The sequence below is a fragment of the Penicillium macrosclerotiorum genome (genome assembly GCF_028827735.1).
Source record: "Penicillium macrosclerotiorum strain IBT 26536 chromosome Unknown utg000010l_segment0_segment0, whole genome shotgun sequence".
Lineage (NCBI taxonomy): Eukaryota > Fungi > Ascomycota > Eurotiomycetes > Eurotiales > Aspergillaceae > Penicillium > Penicillium macrosclerotiorum.
The window spans coordinates 369,220-389,537 of NW_026643089.1; the positions used below are offsets into that span (position 1 = coordinate 369,220).

General features: G+C 50.3%; 8 protein-coding genes across 8 annotated transcripts; 4 read left to right on the forward strand and 4 right to left on the reverse strand.

Moving 5' to 3' along the window:
* Window positions 1-411: 411 nt before the first annotated feature.
* On the forward strand, window positions 412-1,989 carry N7462_009846 (TADA1 family protein; the record flags this gene model as incomplete). The annotated part of the gene is made up of 4 exons (XM_057081560.1): window positions 412-622; window positions 750-1,024; window positions 1,111-1,219; window positions 1,325-1,989. 4 exons carry the CDS (start codon window positions 412-414, stop codon window positions 1,987-1,989), a joined length of 1,260 nt encoding a protein of 419 aa, XP_056928600.1.
* Window positions 1,990-2,663: 674 nt separating this feature from the next.
* Window positions 2,664-5,638, reverse strand: N7462_009847 (U4/U6-U5 snRNP complex subunit PRP6; the record flags this gene model as incomplete). The annotated part of the gene is made up of 3 exons (XM_057081561.1): window positions 2,664-2,807; window positions 2,865-5,154; window positions 5,259-5,638. The coding sequence occupies 3 exons, from the start codon at window positions 5,636-5,638 to the stop codon at window positions 2,664-2,666; spliced, it is 2,814 nt and encodes a 937-aa protein (XP_056928601.1).
* Window positions 5,639-5,879: 241 nt separating this feature from the next.
* Window positions 5,880-7,270, forward strand: N7462_009848 (dimethyladenosine transferase; the record flags this gene model as incomplete). Its single annotated transcript, XM_057081562.1, has 5 exons — window positions 5,880-6,016; window positions 6,076-6,109; window positions 6,163-6,384; window positions 6,451-6,515; window positions 6,595-7,270. The coding sequence occupies 5 exons, from the start codon at window positions 5,880-5,882 to the stop codon at window positions 7,268-7,270; spliced, it is 1,134 nt and encodes a 377-aa protein (XP_056928602.1).
* Window positions 7,271-7,345: 75 nt separating this feature from the next.
* On the reverse strand, window positions 7,346-9,744 carry N7462_009849 (GTPase-activating protein GYP1; the record flags this gene model as incomplete). Its single annotated transcript, XM_057081563.1, has 6 exons — window positions 7,346-7,510; window positions 7,577-7,669; window positions 7,732-8,556; window positions 8,672-9,152; window positions 9,236-9,352; window positions 9,587-9,744. Coding segments are annotated over 6 exons (1,839 nt in total), but the record flags the coding sequence as incomplete, so codon positions are not given.
* A 288-nt stretch (window positions 9,745-10,032) lies between these two features.
* N7462_009850 (RNA-binding protein) lies at window positions 10,033-10,423 on the forward strand (the record flags this gene model as incomplete). Its single annotated transcript, XM_057081564.1, has 2 exons — window positions 10,033-10,076; window positions 10,144-10,423. 2 exons carry the CDS (start codon window positions 10,033-10,035, stop codon window positions 10,421-10,423), a joined length of 324 nt encoding a protein of 107 aa, XP_056928604.1.
* Window positions 10,424-11,535: 1,112 nt separating this feature from the next.
* Window positions 11,536-13,030, forward strand: N7462_009851 (RNA-binding protein; the record flags this gene model as incomplete). The annotated part of the gene is made up of 4 exons (XM_057081565.1): window positions 11,536-11,572; window positions 11,634-11,797; window positions 11,861-12,836; window positions 12,897-13,030. The coding sequence occupies 4 exons, from the start codon at window positions 11,536-11,538 to the stop codon at window positions 13,028-13,030; spliced, it is 1,311 nt and encodes a 436-aa protein (XP_056928605.1).
* An 848-nt stretch (window positions 13,031-13,878) lies between these two features.
* Window positions 13,879-16,138, reverse strand: N7462_009852 (transient receptor potential ion channel family protein; the record flags this gene model as incomplete). The annotated part of the gene is made up of 3 exons (XM_057081566.1): window positions 13,879-14,198; window positions 14,257-15,765; window positions 15,841-16,138. The coding sequence occupies 3 exons, from the start codon at window positions 16,136-16,138 to the stop codon at window positions 13,879-13,881; spliced, it is 2,127 nt and encodes a 708-aa protein (XP_056928606.1).
* A 3,025-nt stretch (window positions 16,139-19,163) lies between these two features.
* N7462_009853 (telomere length and silencing 1 family protein) lies at window positions 19,164-20,293 on the reverse strand (the record flags this gene model as incomplete). The annotated part of the gene is made up of 3 exons (XM_057081567.1): window positions 19,164-19,396; window positions 19,465-19,838; window positions 19,899-20,293. 3 exons carry the CDS (start codon window positions 20,291-20,293, stop codon window positions 19,164-19,166), a joined length of 1,002 nt encoding a protein of 333 aa, XP_056928607.1.
* Between the last annotated feature and the right edge of the window lie 25 nt (window positions 20,294-20,318).

Below are 20,318 nucleotides of genomic sequence, written 5' to 3' on the forward strand. Positions count from 1 at the left end.
CGAGGATGTAGTGCAGCTAGCATAAACTACAAAACCCTGATTAATTAAGCTTGATGCCGTAAATACTTATCTCTCTATCCCTTGTTGCTCATCTTTCGTATGTATTCGTATTGTGACCAAGTCACTCGAGTTGTCACTGTGTACTGCTCACACTTCCGGCACTCCGTTTCTGGCGGGGAGCCGCAAGTCGGAACCTCAACTTCCAGACTTCCAGACCTTCCAACTCTCCCCCCACCCCCAAACGGCAACCCAACCTCCTGCTCGGGCCCCATCTCTTTCCATCATCCATACATATTCAGATCACTGATTCTGTCTCATTCTCACAATCCACCTCCGGACCTTTCCATGAATGTGTAACCTCCCCACCTGCCGCCCTTCGGCCTCGCCTCGTCGCGTTCGTGTCCCCCAGCCATGCAGCAGATCGATCCGGCCGCGCTGAGTCGGACAGACTCGTCAAATCCGGCCAAGACTACGGCGCCAAATCTTTCGACGACCGTGAAATCATCAAGGGCTCTCATCTCGGTGCCGCGCTTGGATCTGGAACATGTCTATACAGAGCTGAAAGCCGCCATCGGCGACAAATGGGCCGAATATAAGGAATCTACAGCCCTATTCTTACTCGGTATGACCGGATTGATCCTCCTGATGCTTCGTCGAACATCCTTCTCGCGGATTTCTTCCCCGGGGTTTCTTCCGAAGGAAGAATTGGGCTGCTGGTGGCTGACCTCCTGACCTCCTTCCCATTCTAGGGCACTCCAACCAAAATGAATACGCGTCGCATGTTGACCATATAATATGCGCTGATACTAAAATCGAACATCTACATAATAATTTCGTGTGCGCGATCATCGGAAATCTCACGCGAGACCTCCCAGATCATGGCGTCGCAAACTGGGTGTCCGCCAACGATAAGCCTTCCCTGGTCTCTAAGCCGGTCTCTGGAGACGCCGCGGAGCAACGATTGAAGACCGAAGTGATGCAGCTTCCGCCCAGGGATCGTCGGAGAATTAAGGGAATTCCAGAGGTACGCGCCGAGAGATGACAATGACATAGATCCAAGTTGAGCGGAGAGAAATGGACGCTGACGAAACCCTTTTTTTTATCTCCCAGCGTGATTTGAATGAGGTGTCACCGAATGAGCTAGAGGAATATCATCTAGCCAAGCAGATTAAGCTGCCAAGCCAAGTTCCCGCGAGTGCAGGTGGATTGAATAAGACAAGTAAGCCAGCGTCTCCCTTTTAAGCCAGATCAAATCTGCGCGATTGCATCGTGCGCGTCCCCTCAGACCCAAGGGAATTTCTAACCAAGTGCTGTTCTTCTACAGACTGGGAACTGGAGATTCGAAAACGATATGCGCAACCCCTCGCTGCAGAGACTGGTGAATTCCCCGACGCTGAGTCGATATATGCCCGTATGGTTCCCATGTGTTACGAAGAATCGCTTCCCAGTGGTGCTGGTCTACCGTGCGCCGAGTTCATGGCCATTGCTACCGAAACTTTTGTCAAGGAGGTGTTGTCGGCGGTATTCTCGCGCACGCGGTCCAACGGTCCGTCGGGTACGATTAACGGCATGATGATGCGAAAGTACCGGGAGCAATTGGAACGAGAAGAGCTTGCCTACACCCGCGGTGAGATCTCCAAAGACACCGCTACGGGCTTACTCCCTGTCGAAGCTAGGGAGGCTAGTGTCCGGCGGCCGCTCGGGGTGAGGGACCTCCGGCTGACTTTAGAGCTGGGTGGTGGCGTGCTTGGTCATATGCCATTGATCATTGACCAGATCATGGGAGGATACTTAGAAGACGAACTTGAAACCGAAAAGCAAGATCGCCTCGAGAATGGTGTGAGCGAACACCACGAAGTCAAGCCTGCTGGTGAGGATGAGATGGACCTAGACGACATCGATGGGTTGTCAGACTGGGAGGGAGGCACAGCCGTGGATCGGGAGCAATTGAGCTTTTTGCTTGACGAGTGCCTGTCAATGGCTGCGTGAGGATTGATACCCATCTTTTTTTCTTCATTGCCCTCTTTGTTCCCTTGTATTCCTTTCTTCTCGGGCTCGATACACGTTACCACGTTACCTGTTTTCCCATTCACTTTTTTATTGCTTGTTTGATTCTCGGTCTTGGGCGGTTGGAGGATCATGGCGTCTGGGAATTCTTGGCGCTATCATGACAGTTGCTGCCGCGTCTTTTATGCATCTGGTTCTGGAGTTCCTCTTGAAGGCCTGTCGACGCTGTTGAAGACAGCCTCGATGACTTTGTCCGGAGTTTCATTTATTCGCCAGGCCCTTTCCTTCTAGTTTGGCAGTGCTGAACTAACACTACGATGTACAGTACTCTTTTCTCTCTCCTTTTAACTTCTCACGGACAAAGCGGATGCGGTGGGGAGATCGCGTCTCCAGAACGAAAAGGCAGAGATAACAGCTATGACCTCTACTCGGTGTAGAATTTTCATGCTGTTTCGATACCCATGAATATAATATGATATTTGTTGCATTATGACAACTTGACAAGGATAGATAAATCTTCTAGGTATTGCGAGTGAAGAACGAACAACTACAGCTTAAGTCTATTCCAGAGAAAAAGTGTGAAACATTTCATCCATGCCAATAACGCCGGGGTAGGTAATGTGTTAATACATTCATGATATCTCAACAACAGTCGTTCAATTGATGGTGTCAGCAACCAGCTTTAGGATCTCTTCGGTCGATTTATTTACGTTGACTGGGTCTTTAGCGATGGACTGCCAAACCTCACCGTGCTTGGGCTCGGTCGAGACGCACTTGGATATCACGTCAGATCGTTTATCCTGATAGATGTTAGCTGAGGCCTTTCGAGTCTTTAGGTCATATCGCAGATAACTCACCTCTGTCCCATGCTGCAATAGGAACTTGTAATACCATGCCCAGCCATCCCCGTAGTCACTGTCCGAGACGATGGCTTTCTCAAACCACGTCATCGCTTTCTCCAGTCGCCGCTCACCCCAGAAAATCCGAGCAACGGTGATGAACAAGACAGGGTCATTCTCGGCCTTTTTGATTGCCTCGAGACTGCGCGCTTTGCGCTGAGGGCGGGGTTCGAGATGCCAGATGCTTTCGCTCCATAGGAGACCAGAGGTCGGTACCTCCTGAAGTGCTCTGGCCATGAGTACCTTCGCCTGCGCCACGTTGTTCGCGCGACGTTCCACTCGCACGCTTTCAGTCCAAAGCTCGGCACTCTTAGGTACAGCCAGACGAGCTCGGTCGAGTACTGATCGAGCTCGAACGACAGCTCCCGCCTTTTCTTCTAGTCGCGAGGCCAGCAGCCACAGGGCCACGGATTTGGAGCAAGCTCGGGTACCGGTTCCATAAGCCTCGCGTGCTTGTGGGAACTTGTTCTGTGCCTCATATATTTGACCCTTCATCATCCAAAGCCTGTCGGCCTTGGGATAAAGCTGCAATCCCTGATTGACGAGATCCAATGCTTCATCAGTGTTTCCTAGTTGACGTTCAAAAGCAACACTCTTGATCCAGACACGATCCGTACCAGCTTCCCGACGGGCGGTGGCCAGGAGCTCTCGAGCCTGATCTGTCTGCTTGGCATCTGCTTCGAGCTTGACAGCGGCGAGCCAGATATCTTCGTTGTTGGGATTCTGGTTAAAAGCACGTCCAAGGACTCGTCGGGCATCATCGATTTCACCAGATTGCCATTTCTCTTTGGCCAGTTGGAGCCAAAGCTCTTCGCTTTGAGGGCAAGCTTCCACTGCCTTTTCGAGAACCTGCCAGAGAGCTTCTTTGCTGCCATGGTTGCGCTCAAGATCAGCGGCAGCAAGCCAGATTGACCGGCGGTTGACAAAGACCCGCAGCGCATACGCATATATTGCTCGTGCAGTTTCGTATTTGCCCCGAGCAATGCTTGATTTTGCGTCATCCATCCAGATGTCCTTCCGGTCATCATCCTCGTCCAGGCCCCATCCAAGGGTTTCACGGATAATCCCGCAACATGTGAGAATGGCGCCTTCTTCCTCGCAACGTTCGGCTTCGCTGATCCATTCCTCTCGCTTCAGCATCGCATGTTCTCTGGCGAGGGACTGGACCGCACGCTTCATAACATTAACCTTTTCAAAAGTGCCCATCTGCTCCTGAAGACGGGCGGCAGCAATCCAAACTTCATAGCTGGTAGGAACAGCCTTGCGCGCAGCGTTGAGAACCTTTTGCGCATTTTCCGGTGTCTCCAAACGGGCAAGAGCTAGCCATAATTCGACCGACAGAGGAATCATCTCAACGGCCTTGGCTAAGAGAAGGCGAGCATCTGCAGGATCGTCTTCTAGATTGACCGCTTCCTTCCAGATTTCTACCGACTGAGGAATATGCAAGATAGCTTGTCTGAGAACATTCTTCTTTGCTCGGATATCGGTCTCCAGTTTCATGGCTTCGGTCCAAAGTTTGGTGGAACGATCATTGTTCTTGATCGCGTTAGCGGCTATTACCTTGGCATTATGACCTTCGTTGAGTCGTATATTCTCAAGCCATCCATCCTCGCTCTTTGGGCAAAGTTCACAACCTTTGGCAATGATATTTCTAGCGGCCACTATACGCCCTGCAAGCTCCTCAAGACGGGCAAGAGCAATCCAGCCTGGCGCATGCTTGGGGTTGGTCTTAGTGACAGACTCTAGCAGGACGCGCACTCGTTTGATATCACCCACTTCGACCTCGCCGGCCTTGAGCTCCGACTGGGTGAGACTGGTAAGATAGCCTTTAGGGTCGATGCTGGTTGCGCTTCCGGAAGCGTTGGCTTCCGCAGAAGACCCCAATGCTGCCTGGTCTAGTCTGACTTTCAGCACTTTATCACGCGCCGCACCAATGTCCGCGAAGTTTGTCATGGTCCCGTCGCCGCCATCAGCTCCTTCAGCGGGAGCGCCATCTTCGGTGATGGTTGTGTCAAACTGAGCCGAGTCTCGAGCACCCGCAATGACACTGTCTGGAACAGCGTAAAATCGCTGGCGCAAGTTCTGCTTGGCTCTTCGGTTCTTGCCTGTCAAATCACCAACCTCAGGGAGATTGGCCCAGTCTTCTTCGGAAACTGCGGCGAGCGATCGCTTCAGATCGGCAAATTGTTGTTGAATCTTGGGGTTCTTTCGTTCGTAGTCATCTCGTTCTTGTTGCTCTCGGGCTTCCCTGTATGTGGCGAACGATTCAAGTCGGTATTCTATCCAAACAACCGGGACTGGCCCGATGAACAAGTTGTCTTGGGGGACAGTAGAGCATGGGAAAAGACTGACCTTCGAGCTTTCCGACGTTTATCCATTTTTTCGTCAACTTCTCGGTAAATGCGATCCGCCTCATCATCCTCCTGGTCGAATTGTCCATAGGCAAACAAACCGACCTCGTTGTCTGGATCCTGAAAGCGCTCATCGTCCTCCTCTTCTTTCTCTTCTTTGCCTCCCTTCTCACGAGAGTTGTTACCATACGCAGTGGGGGCTGCGGCTCCCAGTTGCTGTGCTCGTTTCGTCAACGCCGCCTGAATCTGTTCGGGTGTCGGTCCCTCACGCGCTGGTCCCAAATCGGACCGCGTTGTGAAGCCCGTTGCGCCACGACCCAACCCCGCGACATAGTTCTCCGGCGCCTGTTGACTGAGGAAATCCTTGCGTCCGGACGCCATTTTGGGCACGGAGAACAAGCTTCAACTGAAGCTTGAGAGGTGGAATGCGAACGAGACTCGGAGGCGGGTCGGCCCCGTAGAAAAGTAGTCCCGGGACCGATAATCTTATCGCAAAGAAAAAGTTGCCCACAGTTGACAATGTCAGGACGACTCGGAATTTTGCATTGAGTCCTCGAGTTCAATCTCGCTATTCAGACAGATAATTCAAGGACTTGGCAATTATATTTCGCATCGGTTCAAGATGCCCAAGGTCCAGAAAGGCAAGCGCAACAGCGCACAGGCGGACGCCGCCGCAAAGACTAAGGCTGCCCACAGTATCTTCAAGATGAACACAGATATTGGCCAGCACGTCTTGAAGAACCCAGGCATTGCCGAGCAGTGAGTCTTTTTGCTACTCTTGGAATAACCTGGTGGCGCTAACCATTTTCTTCTGCTAGGATTGTCAACAAAGCCGACCTTAAGCAGAGTGATGTATGTGCATCCGAAATAGTTAAAGAGACTACGCTGACCGTTTTTCGCAATAGATTGTTCTCGAAATCGGTCCTGGTACCGGCAACTTGACGGCAAAGATTCTGGAACAGGCCAAGAAGGTCATTGCGGTGGAGTTGGATCCTCGAATGGCGGCCGAGGTCACAAAGCGTTTTCAGGGAACGCCGGCCCAAAAACGCCTGGAAGTTATTCTGGGAGACGTGATGAAGACTGAGCTTCCATATTTCGATGTTTGCATTAGCAACACCCCCTACCAGGTATGTTTTCTGAATAACACGAACCCGGGTTAATCGAGGCTTTCTAAGAACTAACCATATGTGCAGATCTCTTCTCCTCTTACATTCAAGCTGCTGGCCACAACACCTGCTCCCCGAACTTGCATTCTCATGTATGTCTATCATTCCCTTGCTTCCCTTGGTGGAAGAGAATTTACTCGGCGTGAACTAACATACAAATTCTGATCCTAGGTTTCAGCGTGAATTCGCTCTACGCCTTTTCGCCAAACCCGGTGACAAGCTCTACAGTCGTCTCTCCGTCAACGCACAGATGTGGGCGAAGATTGATCACATCATGAAGGTCGGTAAGAACAACTTCAAGCCTCCACCACTGGTTGAGTCCAGCGTTATCCGTATGGTTCCCAAGGTCCCCCGACCACAAATAAACTATGAAGAGTGGGATGGTTTGCTGCGCATTGCGTTTGTGCGGAAGAATAAGACATTGCGGGCTAGCTTCATCGGTACTCCTAGCATTATGAACATGCTCGAGGCCAATTACCGCACCTGGTGCGCTCAAAATGATATCCCTGTGGAGGACGGCCCCGTCGACGACGCCGATGGCGATGCGATGGATATGGGTGGAGACCAACAGGCCGATGAGGAGCCCGTGGATGAGACTATGGATATGGATGATGATGATGTTCCGGATTTCTTCAAAGAAGAGACAAACGCTCGCCTTCAGCAAGCGTTGAAGGGTCAGTCCCAGCGGAAGAAGCGTGGTAAAGTTTCGGAGTTGGTACGTGAAAAGGTGCGACAGGTTCTGGAGGATGAAACCCGCTTGGCCGACAAGCGTGCGAGAATGTGCGATGAAAACGAATTCTTGAAGATGCTGTGGGCCTTCAACCAGAAAGGTATCCATTTCAACTGATTGAGATTTTGAGTCTGGCCCCGGACCATCAAACATGAAGGCTTTCCGGAACAGTATGATGAATTATGATTATAATCAATAAAAGATACCATTTTCTGGGGGCTCGTTGCCAGTAGGCCGAAGATGAGCGCGTGAGTCCTGGAACAAACTCTGCCAGATAAACGCTTCGCTCAGCAAAAGCTCGATGTCTTTTTCCGTCCAATCCTTCGTAGGCAGTGCCTGAAGAAACATCATGACTTCCTGTACAAATATTAGGTTGTCTTGTAGGAAATTTGGGATCAAAGCGAGTAAATAATACAGACATACCTGGAAATCCATCTTCACTAATTGGTCAGTCCACTTCACTAAAAATGCGGCACAGACATAGAGGTGGAATCGTGAGAAGCCCTGCTCCTCAGCCTATTCAGATGGTCAGCATTGAAAACCGGTAACTGGGGGTCATTTGGCTCAGAAAAATATACCATATATGTGTCCCACATGCGTATTGTATTCTTAATGCTCATTTCCCGCATGAGCAAGCAATTCATCCACCGAAAACTAAATTGCATAAACTCCACGCCTTCCTGTTCAAGATGAGCGGCCAGGGCCGAATCAATACGCTTCGTCAAATCTCGTAAGGCTCTGACTTGCCGGTGAATACCGGGCTGGGCATAGATGTAGTTGTCTTGGATACCATCCAGGAGTTTCGTCAGACACCAGAACGTGTCAGCCTCGACAGCATCCAGCACACTGCGAGGGAGCTGGCCAGGGTCCATTCCTTCCTCAACATTGAGGTCGGTGATATAAACTCCCAAAAACACTTGCCAGAACGGAGTGACAAGGTCATTAATACCTTGAACGTAGCCACTTGCCGGGTGACGAATGGCCCATACATAAAGGATACGCTCCAGGGATCTTTGAGTAGCCTCATATCCATACAGAGGGATATGGGGACTAGTTCGAGGAACGTCAATACTGATTTGATGCCAGATTGCCTCATCTAGTCCCCTTCCTCGGCCCGGCGTGCTAGAGGCAGGAGGGTTTCCAGCCGCTGCTCCACTACCACGTTCAAATGCTTGTCGTACGCCGTCAAGGTACTCTTTGCGCTTTCTCTCAAGAGTTGATATACGTCTTTCACTGTTCGTAGGAAGGTACCCGAGCAGAAGTTGCCAGGTCATTGGCCGAACTTCTTCAGGAACTCCAGACCAAGCCAGGTCTCTGAGTTCTGTGAGAGACACAGTGCTGGCCTGCAGAATGCGCTTGAACTTGTTGATTCGCGAAATGCGACTGGTGTGAATCTCTCTTTCCTTCGGTGAAGCATTTGTTGGCGGATTAGAGTGATTTATGAGATTCAAAGCATTTGCAGGGTCTGGAACGCAATCAGCATACACAATATGACCATCCCTGGCTTCAATTTCGAACCTTGTAAGATATCCTTATACTGCGGTCGAAGGATTTTGCCTTCGCCCTTCCGTGCCGTAGGGTACATCGGGGTGCCACGTTCTTCGGCAATGTCCGAGCTGTTGGCGCGCTGTCTGTTATTTGACGCCAATCCAAAACCCAAAGAAGCGGGATTCCCCCCATTGTGCCGCCAAGATCAACATGCTTAGCACTGAAAGGTGCCGACTTCTTTCGTCTCATGCTGGCAAGGCTTGGAAGCCCAAATTCATCTTCATCATCATCATACACGATTTCGTCATCATCATCGTCGTCGTCGTCGTCTTCTTCAGTAGGGTCACGGCTCCATTCGTCCACCCCTTGTGCCATGATGCCAGGGTATGGGGCGCGGGGAGGGGAGGCGACCACATTTCCAGATCGGTTCGTCAAGTGCGACGCGGGGTATGGGGCATTGGCAGCAGATGCCCGAGGCGGTGTCTTCGGACGTGGGTTCGATGGCGCACCTCTGTCGAAATTACATTGATCAGTAAATTATTAATGAGCCACGGTTAACCTAGAAAGAGATAGTCTTTGGAGGGCCGAACAGACTGTGGAATATTGGCATGAGAGTATGAAGCACCAACAACGAGGTTTTGGCCGTAAGCATTCGACGCTCCCTGGTTCAGGGATGCGGCCTGACCAGGCCAAAATGGAGAATCTGTACGTCTTCAACGAATCATTAGGATATGTAGATCGCTATGTTGGAGCCAATATAGGGGTCGGTCATACTCGGAATTATCTAAGAAGGCCACCACCTTAAATCAGCTATGAATCGAACCATGAGGAAGCTGCGAAGGGAAGCGGAGATACGAACCAACCTGAACCATTTCCTGATCACCATGCCATAGTCAGCCTCTAATTGATTCCGAATGAGGCCGTGGGTAATTGGGAAACACTCACCTGCCGCCCCCTTTTGTTCGCCATGGCTGCGGCGAGTGCAGGCGCGGATGAATGATCTCAACGGGATTCCAGTGCGGGGCGGCCCAGGGATGCGATGATGTGCTCTTCCAACCGGGCCATATAGAGCAAGCAATTTTCAATAATGCATGGTATTTGGGGACTTCAAAGCGAATACAATTTTTGAATCAGCGGCGCGGGGGGTATAGTTGTTAGTTAACGTTGTAGCGGGCATCTCCAAGTGACCTGACAACCCGTGCGTATGTAAGCCACTGACTTCCTCCGCTCAACCTCCCTTTGCCTCTTCACTGACTTTATCCCCTTCCCCTCCCCCACGCATTCCTAACTATTCCAGACCTTGGGGTTTTTTGCTCTTTGCCCACCTAGTCTAGTTTCGCTTATTTCTTCCTCCATTGCCGTTTCTAATCAATTCGAACTTTCTCAGCGCCATGGCTGAACCTGAGGAACTAGAGGAGGATCTCTTCGCAGATCTGTATCAACCCTCTCTCCCCGCTATTCCCATGTCAAGACCTTCTCTCTGACTAATGTCATCTCTTAAGCTATGATGCCGACGAGTCGACGAACCGCACAACCTCTGCTGTAGAGGCCCCGAAACCCGCCGTTCCAGTGCCTTCAGCAATCCCTGCGCAGCCCATAGAGGAGCCCTCTGTCCCAAGCTATGATCCCACCCCTGTGGAGGCATACCCGATACAAGCTGCCCCCCAGCAAGACTCTCTTTCTGGCTTCCAGAATGGTGCTGAGGGTATCTCCAACGTCCCTGCGGGGGCTCCCCACGCTGATAATGAGTCGCACGGGACGGGAATTAAAGAAGATGGGTAAGTGAAATCTGCTCCTGCAAAGTATTTGAAACACAGTCGGTCAATATAGGGGGTGCATCTGGCTATTCCATATTGGTATATATCTCTGAGTGGCGTGGTATGCTATTCACGGTTCGAACTACAACGTCTGGTAGGAGTGAGATGTTACTGCATCCCGCACAATTCCACCGCTTCAGTGTTCAAGGGAAGACATAGGGTCACTGGGAGAATACAATTATATTCGGTTGTTTGAACTAAATGGCCATGCCATTAATTCGCCTAATGGTTACGTACGAGAGTCTCCTCGTCCCCACCGATGTCAGCATGTCGCAGAGACCTTGTCATGTTGTCTTCACTCAGGCTCTCCTCCATAGTCGGCCGGTGGTGATTCTTTATGGCTATGGAAGATCAGGCAAAGGCAAAGGCAAAGGCAAAAATAAGGGCATTTGAAGCATTTCCTGCTCAATGTCAAGCGAATTGAAGTCGCGAACAGAAGAGTGACAGATCGGACTCTGCCGTGAACCTTTGTTGCGAGCGGCCATATAGTACAGCGGATACTATATAGCTTCTTGTCGATACATTTGATAGAGCAGAGCAAGAAGTAGCAACGCTGTCTGATGAGGGGTGATCAAGCCACGATCTTTTAGCTTGGATCTTCTGTTAGACGAGCAAAGATTCTCCCAGGTCAAAGACAGACAGAGATACAGTGACAATTCACTTCTTCGCCTTGAACTCTCCGTGCACTACGCCTTCCACCTGATTTGCTTCTCCCGGGGACATGAATTTTATTCCCCAAAAGAGACGGGAAAAGACGGTCGACGGAACTTGGATTCCAAGCTCATGTAAACCAAATGAGCGATTCCATGGGGCTCTGCGTGTCTATGCCGATGTACTCCCGCAAATCCGGCCTCAAACTCGGAGGCTTCAGACAGTTCAGCTTTAGCTGTGTCCGTGAATAGCACCTTAGCGCCACCAGCTCCATAGCCAGAGCACACTCATTGTACCCTTGCACTCATGCCTATGCCTTTTTTGGCTTGTTTTGATATTGCCCTGCTTATTCTGTGCTCTTTTACGGATTTTTTGCATTGAAGTTGATATGCAGCCCGATAGACGCTAATCCTTGTCGCTAGGAAAATGTTCATTGGTGGGTTAAACTGGGAGACCACAGATCGTATGTACTTCACGTTCAAGACGAATGGCGGTTTTTAGGGGGTCTGACAAGAATCCAACAGAGTCTCTACGAGATTACTTCTCGCAATTTGGCGAGGTCCAGGAGTGTACTGTTATGCGAGACAGCGCCACTGGCCGCTCTCGTGGTTTTGGCTTCCTCACTTTCCGGGATCCTAAGACAGTCAACACGGTCATGGTTAAGGAACATTACTTGGATGGCAAGATTGTAAGACTGCCAGAGAAGCGCCCGATTTTCCATAGCGAGCATTCAACTCACCATTGACTCTAGATTGATCCCAAGCGTGCTATTCCGCGGGATGAACAAGAGAAAACCAGCAAGATCTTCGTCGGTGGCGTCAGCCAAGAGGCCACCGAGCAGGACTTCAAGCAGTTTTTCATGCAATTCGGTCGTGTCGTGGATGCAACTCTTATGATTGATAAGGACACGGGCCGTCCGCGTGGCTTCGGCTTCGTGACATTCGACAGCGAAGCGGCCGTTGAAAACGCTCTTTCGAGACCCCTCGAAATCTTAGGCAAGCCTATTGAGGTTAAGAAGGCTCAACCCCGAGGTAACCTGCGGGATGAAGATCGAGGTCGTCGTGGCGGTGGTGGCCGGGACGGCTTCCGGGACATGAATCAAGGGGATGCGTCCCAGCAACAGGGCGGACAACAGGGTATGGCTGGTGGGATGACTCCCCAGGTGATGGCGCAGTACTGGCAACGAATGCAGCAATATTTTGCCATGATGCAGCAGCAGATGGCCATGGCATCAGGCCCGGGTCAAGCAATGCCCGGCATGGGCATGCCCGGTATGAATCCTGCGATGATGCAGCAAATGCAACAGATGCAAAAGATGCAAATGCAGCAACAAATGGGCAATCAGCAATCAGGTGGCATGAGTCCTAACCCCGGTAGCCCGGGCTCTCAACAAAACATGCAGAACGTGATGAACCCGGCCATGATGCAGCAGATGCAGAATCAAGGCCAGGCTGGCAATGGTGGTAATGGAGGCGCCAGTCCCGGTCCCAACGCTGCGGGTTATAGACAGCCTGGTGGGCCTGGGTATAACGCGCAGGAGCAGATTGCTTTCGAGCAGCAGAAATACGAACAGCAGCAGCAAGCTCGCCGGGTCATGGAGAACCGTGCTTTCTCGCCTTACCAGCAAGGTGGCCCAACCTCATGGGAAGGAATGTATGATGAAGTGCCTCAGCCAAATATCCCCACAGGTCCTCAGAGCATGGCTCGAGGAGGCAGCATGGGTCGTGGTATGTCATCCCACGAACCACACATTTTTGACCCGATTGATGCTGATAATGTCTCTATAGGTCCGACGCCACAGCCGCAAAGTGCAGCTCCGGCCAACGCTCCCACCGGTCCTCGCAACGCCGGCAAGCCTGGGGCGAACTACCGTGGTGGTGGCCGTGGAGGACATCGGGGCTTCCACCCTTATTCTCGTTAGATGGTGTTTGCTCGGGCTGATTCGTGTCTCTTTATTATCCTTCTTGTTCGTCTATCCACCCGGGTTTTCTTATCTATTCTATCTCCTCGCCACGCAGGTTCCAGATCTGTCTCATCATCGAAGTGATGGTTCTTGCCATTTTCTTTCTTCTGCCCGTGCATGAAGCATGGGTGGTCTTATGGCGTGCGGCTTCCTGGGTTCCTTCTCTTTTCTTTTCTGCGTTCTGATCAAGCCGTAAAATCATCACTCGTGGGTTCAAAACATGGTGGTTACTTTCTTGATAATTCTTCATGTTCAGTATGTTTTTTTTTCTTTCAAAATGGCAGGTGGCAATTTTCCATTTGACTTTGATTTATTCAAATAGTACGTTGGCAGTCGATAGAGTTTGAAAACCGTCATGATTGATATCCTCGCATAAACAGCTTTTCGAACTGTATTCGACGCTTTATTTCAGGGTATTGTGGAAGGAGAGAAGAAAAACAACCGATTCGAAGAATATTGCGGTCTGTAAATTCCTAAAAAAATCTATACCATATACAAGAACAACGGAACGTTTTCATAGCGAATTTTAGAAAATACAAAGACGCTGGAATAAGAAAGGAATATCGAGGATAAGATTGGAGGTCAGTATCAGTTGCAAGGAAAGGGGAAAGAAGGGTTGATAGTAGATGAACAGAAGGGGTGTTGCAACACAAGAATCAAGCACAATCAAAGAGAGTAGGACTATCCGCCATCCAAGCACGCTAAATGAAAGTCAGGCAGAGAAAAGGAGGGACATGTGGATCGGAGGGAAAGTGTAATGCGACCGGAGGAATATCCAGATTCAAGAAAGGCAAATGCAAGTGACATTAGTAGGCCATGCCAAAGCCCGCTGTAGTCGGATGGCGGCCCTCCAAAGACGGGCTGCGACGACCGCTATGTCTGGAGTCAGGGCGGGGTTCTGGGCTATGATTCCGATCGTGTGCCACACCGTAATCGGAATACACCAGGTTATCTTTGCTTTCAGTGGATCCCCGATGATGCTTTGGGTTATCCCGGTATGGCTCATATGGGCCCGTGAAGTTGAACTTGCTCATCTCAGTAAAGTCCCTCTTAGCGGGGTGATCGATTAGAAGAGACTCGCGGGCATCCAAGGGAGTAAGATCGTCGAGGTCTTGGTTTGCTTTTTCTACAGATAGTCAATGCGAATATTCGGTAAATGACGAATGCACATGGGATACACTTACCGGCTTCTCGGCGTTTCTTGGAATGGGGGTTCTCACGAATGCATACAATAATGGCATTGACAGCAATGAGGATCGCAAGCACACCAGAGAGAGAAGATTGGACCACAATAAGCACAATTCCAGTCACAGTTTTAGTAGTCTGAGAAAGTCCGAGTTCTTCAACAAAGACCAGGACACAGACAACGGACAGAACGCGGACAACCTGGATAGTCATATGGATGCCCATCGATGATTTGGTGGCGTATGGACGGTTCCACAAGAGCAGAGTCAATAAGAGCGCCTCGACGATTAGCTGGCCAATAGTTTGCGCCATGCCATTCCCTTCGGCGCCAGCAATGATAATGCCTTTGGCCAGTCCATAGATAATGACTGGAACAAAAATCCACCAGAAATCTTTCTTAAAGTTATCATAGAAGAGGCTGTATTTGCGCCAGGTATCTTTGTCGTCGAACAGGCCAGTGGTATCGCCTTCGGCCTGCTTGTACTTGCGAGCCATATAGAAGATGCGCCATGCGAAGAATGCCAAAATAGCCGTAAAAACCGCCAAGGTCACCGCAGCCAGGACTTTAGCTGCCCAAGAATCACCCTCTCGAAGTTGATAGACACAGTACATGACCCAAATCCCGTACAGAACGAGAATCATGTTGGTGATTGTTCGTGCCATTATGCCCCAGTAGTCTTTCCGGAAATCGATCAGTTTGTTCGGGAAATTGCCATACAGAGCCCATATCTCGAGGATAACCTTCACCAGGAGGATGCCAACCACGACTACCGCCACGACGATGGCAAACACCAAGAGAATGGTCATGAAGATGTTCGCTGAGGGAATCATGAGCTCTTCCGAATAACATTTGAAGCTGGAAATGGAAAGAGAGCCACAGTCGGTGCTGCTGGAGCTAGTCGAGTTGGAGCTCGATTCGGATCGGATCATCAACCCAGCAGTCCGATACATCAAATCCAAGCTCCGTTTCGATGAGGTTCCATTGGATGTTTGGACAGAGCTGAGTCCGGAGAGATAGACATAGCTATTTTGGGTCAAATTTCCCCCAGTGGCTTTGCGAAAGCTGTCGATCGAGTCCTGCATACTCGACCACGGAATCAAGCCGGTGCTCCATGCAAAGTTTTTGGTGAAGCTCTTATAGATGGTTGGGTGGCTCACACTCAACATACCATTGGTGGCTATGGAGCCAAACCATCCCACAACATCGCCCGCGGACGGACTGGTCGAAGGGACGCCAGCGCCACCCGCCGTGCCCAGTGCCGACAGGCCGCTTAAGGCGAGAGCACCGGCCGCGATGCCGGCCGAGGCCCATGCCACGCCTTTAATTGACGTGGACTTTCCATTGGATAGGCTTGACTCTACACACGCAGTGTCTTCCCCGTCCGACGTGAGGACCAGTTTAGCTTGGCCGTCCAGGTCGGGAATATTGAAAGCAATCGAAGGGATTTGGCTTGCGTACGACTCTGGGACGGTGATAGTTCCTTGAGCCTCGAAATGTCCTGAAGGGACTAACATTGGAAGGGGGAAAGGTCAGCTACTTCGGTCGGGTTATCCTTGGACAAGAGACATGGTCGAGAGCTCACCAGGACACAGTTTCGCGACATGGATCTCCGATCCACAGGGATCGAAGGTTTTCGTATAGATTTGATGGCCATAGGCGTTCACCGTCAGGGTGGCAGTGACATTTTGTTCCTTCGAATTGGTACCAGCCAGATCGAAGACAAGTTCCCTGGTAGAGCGAGTGTAGGTGATATCAAGATCCTGGACCTTGATGGCGGTATCTGTCTCGCAAAGACTGAATCCCTGGGTGCTGAGCGTGTCGGTCGCAAGAGCTGAGGGCAGAACACCCAGGCCCAACAGGGCCCAGATGGTCTTTCGCATTGCTAATCAGTTGCTTGCAATTGCCCCGCAAATACTCACTATCCAAGCGCGTGTTTTTCAATTTTCACCGAGTCACTGGAAGATAGATGTTGGGCAGGGAGGGAAGGTTCATCCAGAGGAGCAGCGAGACGAATAAAAAAAGCAGGAATCACAAAGAGTGAAACGACAGGATCAACCTGCGGGATGATGAAAAGAGGAAAGGCAATCGAGGAGTTGCTGAGAGTGCGAACAGGTTCAGAGTTCGGTATTTGGGTATGGTGGGTATGGTATAATGGGTATAAGGTCGAGGCAAAGAGTGACTGGAGTAGGAAGCGAAGAGCGAGAGATCGAGGGAGTGGAAGAGGGAGTCTGGAAGCAAGTCGAGTTCCCTCAAGCTCGTGAATGACGAATGACAAATGACGAATGGGTGATAAGAAATGGAGGAGAAGTCGAGAAGTCGAAAAGTCTCGACCAGGAGGAGACGAGTGGGATGGAGAAGGGCTGCAGAAGGTTGCCCCTGAAGGGCATGATTGGCCCTGGCGCGTTTCAGAGTCTAGACTTTCATCTCTCTCGGGATTCTTGGGTTTTCTTGGACCCAATCAGGCTGCTAAGTCTCCTAATTTAATTGCTCGAAACTCACGATACTCGACAATCCTTACTCGGTTCTATTCCAGAGCCTCCTGTCCCCAGGGGAGTCGAGAGTGACTGAGATCCCGGGTTTTTCTGGTGTTTACTCGACTCCGCGATCCCGTGCCACTCAACCCTTCCAGCACCCACTCCCTCCAATACCTCCCCAAAAGCAGTGGAGCCAAGCTCCAGCGGGCCGCTTTAAGACCATGGACCCAGCGGTGCCTGGGCTTGTCGCCCTGCACAATAGCCCGCCCACTTAAGGGCTCTGGAACCCCCAAAAGAGGGGCCCGGGAGGTCCAAGTCCAACGCCACGTCCAGCCACAACAGCCAATGTCATGGACTGTGGACTGGCTGTACGTGTCCTGACGAAAGAAAAAAGACGATCCTGTCGGCTTTGGAACGACCAGGCGCAAGGTCTCCTATCCGTTACTGCGGACCTGCAGGCCCCAGGCCCTCCCGAAACCCTTTCCGGAAACCTGAAACATGAGAAACCTTGGACCATTGTGTGGCTCGATCGCGACGATGAGTGATACGGAAATTTGATACACGACTTTCATTCTGCATCCCAGCGCGTAATCAGTCGACATACACTCTCTCATTATTATATCCTCCCAGATTCTACCGATCACGGACAATGGAGAGCGTGGTATGGAGTGATCCGTCATTCTGTGCGTACGAAAGCCGGCGCCAAACTCGCCACACACACCCCCTCTGGGAACGCGTCGATCAATCGATGCACCGATATGTGCCACCTTCCGCTATTTGTACTGTAAGACCCCAAGTGGGTCGTCCCTGGCGAGATCTCGATGCGTCTTTTGGCGTTCCCTTTAGCCCTGCGCGACCGACCCTGAGGTTGGGGCTGGACACATCTCTTTCCCATCAGGATCAGAGACATGACACATGTTAGCAATCTCTCCCAGAGTTTCTCTCTTATTTTGGCATACCAAATGAATTTTTTGGCGACTCTCGGCCCTCGTCCCGCCACTGTGGGCTGTGATCAACCTGAGACACGGCTTAGCGCCCTAGGTGTCACTTGCTGCCGTTGACAGAGACAGTCGATTACTATTAATATACATAGTATGATTATAAGTTAATTAAACGATGGATCGTAGTTATGTCATGGGACAGAGAGCGGTCATAAGGGTGTAGCTGCCCGGGGACTGCCATTTACGTCCTTACAAACCTAGAAAAACACAGATCGATATTTCATATAACAAAAGTTTGTCTGAATTTAAGCCGCAGTCATACCGCACCCCCTTTCCTCTTCTTCTGTCTTTATATCACAGAAAGGGACGATTTTTACTACTACTACTACTACTACTACTACTACTACTACTACTACTACTACTACTACTACTACTACTACTACTACTACTACTATCAGGTACTGCATCTGGTACTGCATCTGGTACAACGCGGGACCCTATGATAATCAAATCTTCTTGCACGGGAAAAATAAATAGTTAAGATTTCAATTCTAGAAGATAATCTTAGATACAGGCGAATTAATATCTTGCGCTGGTGCCAACTTCGGAGCCATCACTGCTGAGTGATAAAGCCCGAGTAGACAAGATATCAGGAATTTTCGCCTACTGCCAATCATATTCTGGAACATGAATTTATTTGCCTGATGATTTCCCTCGATTCGCAAAAAAAATTCCTCCACTTCTTCAACTCTTCCTTTTTATCTAAGGGGAGGATAAAGCAATTCCGGGAATGTAAATAACTTAAATAATTAAAGTTCTTGACACGAGCGGAATATTTAGTTAAGCTTCCAATAATTATAGTATCCAACAAGTAAGCTATTGCTACTAGTTCAAAATATATATAGGGGATTAAGAATTATTAGCAATATAATCCACTACTAAATGGAAGATCCAAGAGTATAATGGTAAAAGCCGATGATTTATAGCTTAGCATCTCAATAACCCTACTGTCTTCCGTTTTCAAGTGAATCGATATTAAGGAAGTTTGTAGTAGAATTACGGACACCATATGTTTTTGCAACACCATCACCACCTCATTGGCCCTTACCACCTATAATATCAGATCCTGCCTGTCAAAAACCTCCTGTAAACCAGTTCGCATGGAGTCTACTCATTACATCCTTACATCCATCTGTTGAGACCTAGCTTTTCTGATTGTGTCTCATTTGCACCTTTTGTACTTCAGTTCAGAGAGATGATATCACTTTCTACGGGCACCAAAGACACAAATATAATCCAAATCTCTCCTATTTGGGGTATAATAATATTACGGAGGGCGGCAATTCATCCATATTTGGCCAATCGTCGTCCATGGCCATCCTATATCTGAAACCCCATATCAGAAACGTCGCCAACAAGCTTGCCTACGAATAAGAGAACTTCAAAATTTAATCACCAATCAAAATCCCTCCATTACCGTGTCTTCCAGATCACTTCTGCCCAGATTTACCCTGCATCTCTCGCATCGCCGCCCTAGCGCTTCGGCTTCCTCCCAACTTCGGTCCCCTCGGCGCCTCCGTCTTATTGACTGTCTTCGTAGTGCGTGTTCGACGACGGGACTGGATGGCATCGAGGAAGTCTCGCCGGAATTGTTCAGCAACTCGGTCATCGGCAGCTTGGTCATCGGCCTGCGGTTCATCCTCCGGTTCGTCGTAGACATCCACTAATGAGATCTATAGTCAGCACAACTATCACCGAGTGAGTTTATGACCGGGTTCACATTACATTTACTCTCACGCAATACTTCTTCTACTAACCGATCTCGTTCAATGTCAGCGCTGGTGCGTCGTTTGCGGTTGCGCCATCGCTTTTCGCCTGTCCCAGCGCCGTCCGATTGAATGCTTGATTCACCGGTAAGCGGTAGCTCTTCATGCCCCTCCAGTCTTCGAGCAGCGGCTTGAGTTCGCGCAATATTTTCCAATTTTGTCTCTTCGCCAAGGTCGATTTCATGCAATCTACCTAAAGTTGCGGGTTTACGCTCTTGCTGGCCCGGTATTGAGCGCCCATCGATGGCTGATGGAGAAGGTGACTGACTGGCCTCTGGAGTCTCTGGTAGAGGACCGCGTTGGTGACGTTTAGCCATTTCGGAATCTATGTAGGCCATCCTTATCTTGTTAGTCGGCATTGAACTGGCAGCTGCGCCTCAGGAAAGATAATGTCCGTACATGTGCCTGTCCACGTCAACCGTCTGACCAGTGTATGCCGTAAATCTATCACCCATAGCCTGGATCTCCTCTTTGCCTGTGTCCTCGACAGAACTTAGCGCTGTCTGTCGGCTGTTGTCTTGACCTAGTCGCGATGTGGCGGAGAATCCAATACCCCCCTTTCGAGTATGCGGCAGCCGCCGCTGGCGAACCACGATAGATTCTTGGGTAGATTCATCTTTTTCAGCAGTAGCGTGAGATTCAGGTGTGCGGCGATTCTGCGCACTAGTAGGCTCGGTTGGCTCTTCGCCATTCACGGCCGTCTCATCGGAGCCATCTGCACGCCGTCGGATGAATTTGCGGCGCTTTGAGGGGCGGAAGAGGGCTTCCGGGGGGTTCTCAACCTCAGTATTCATACTTGTCTTGTTTTGGAAAGTCGAC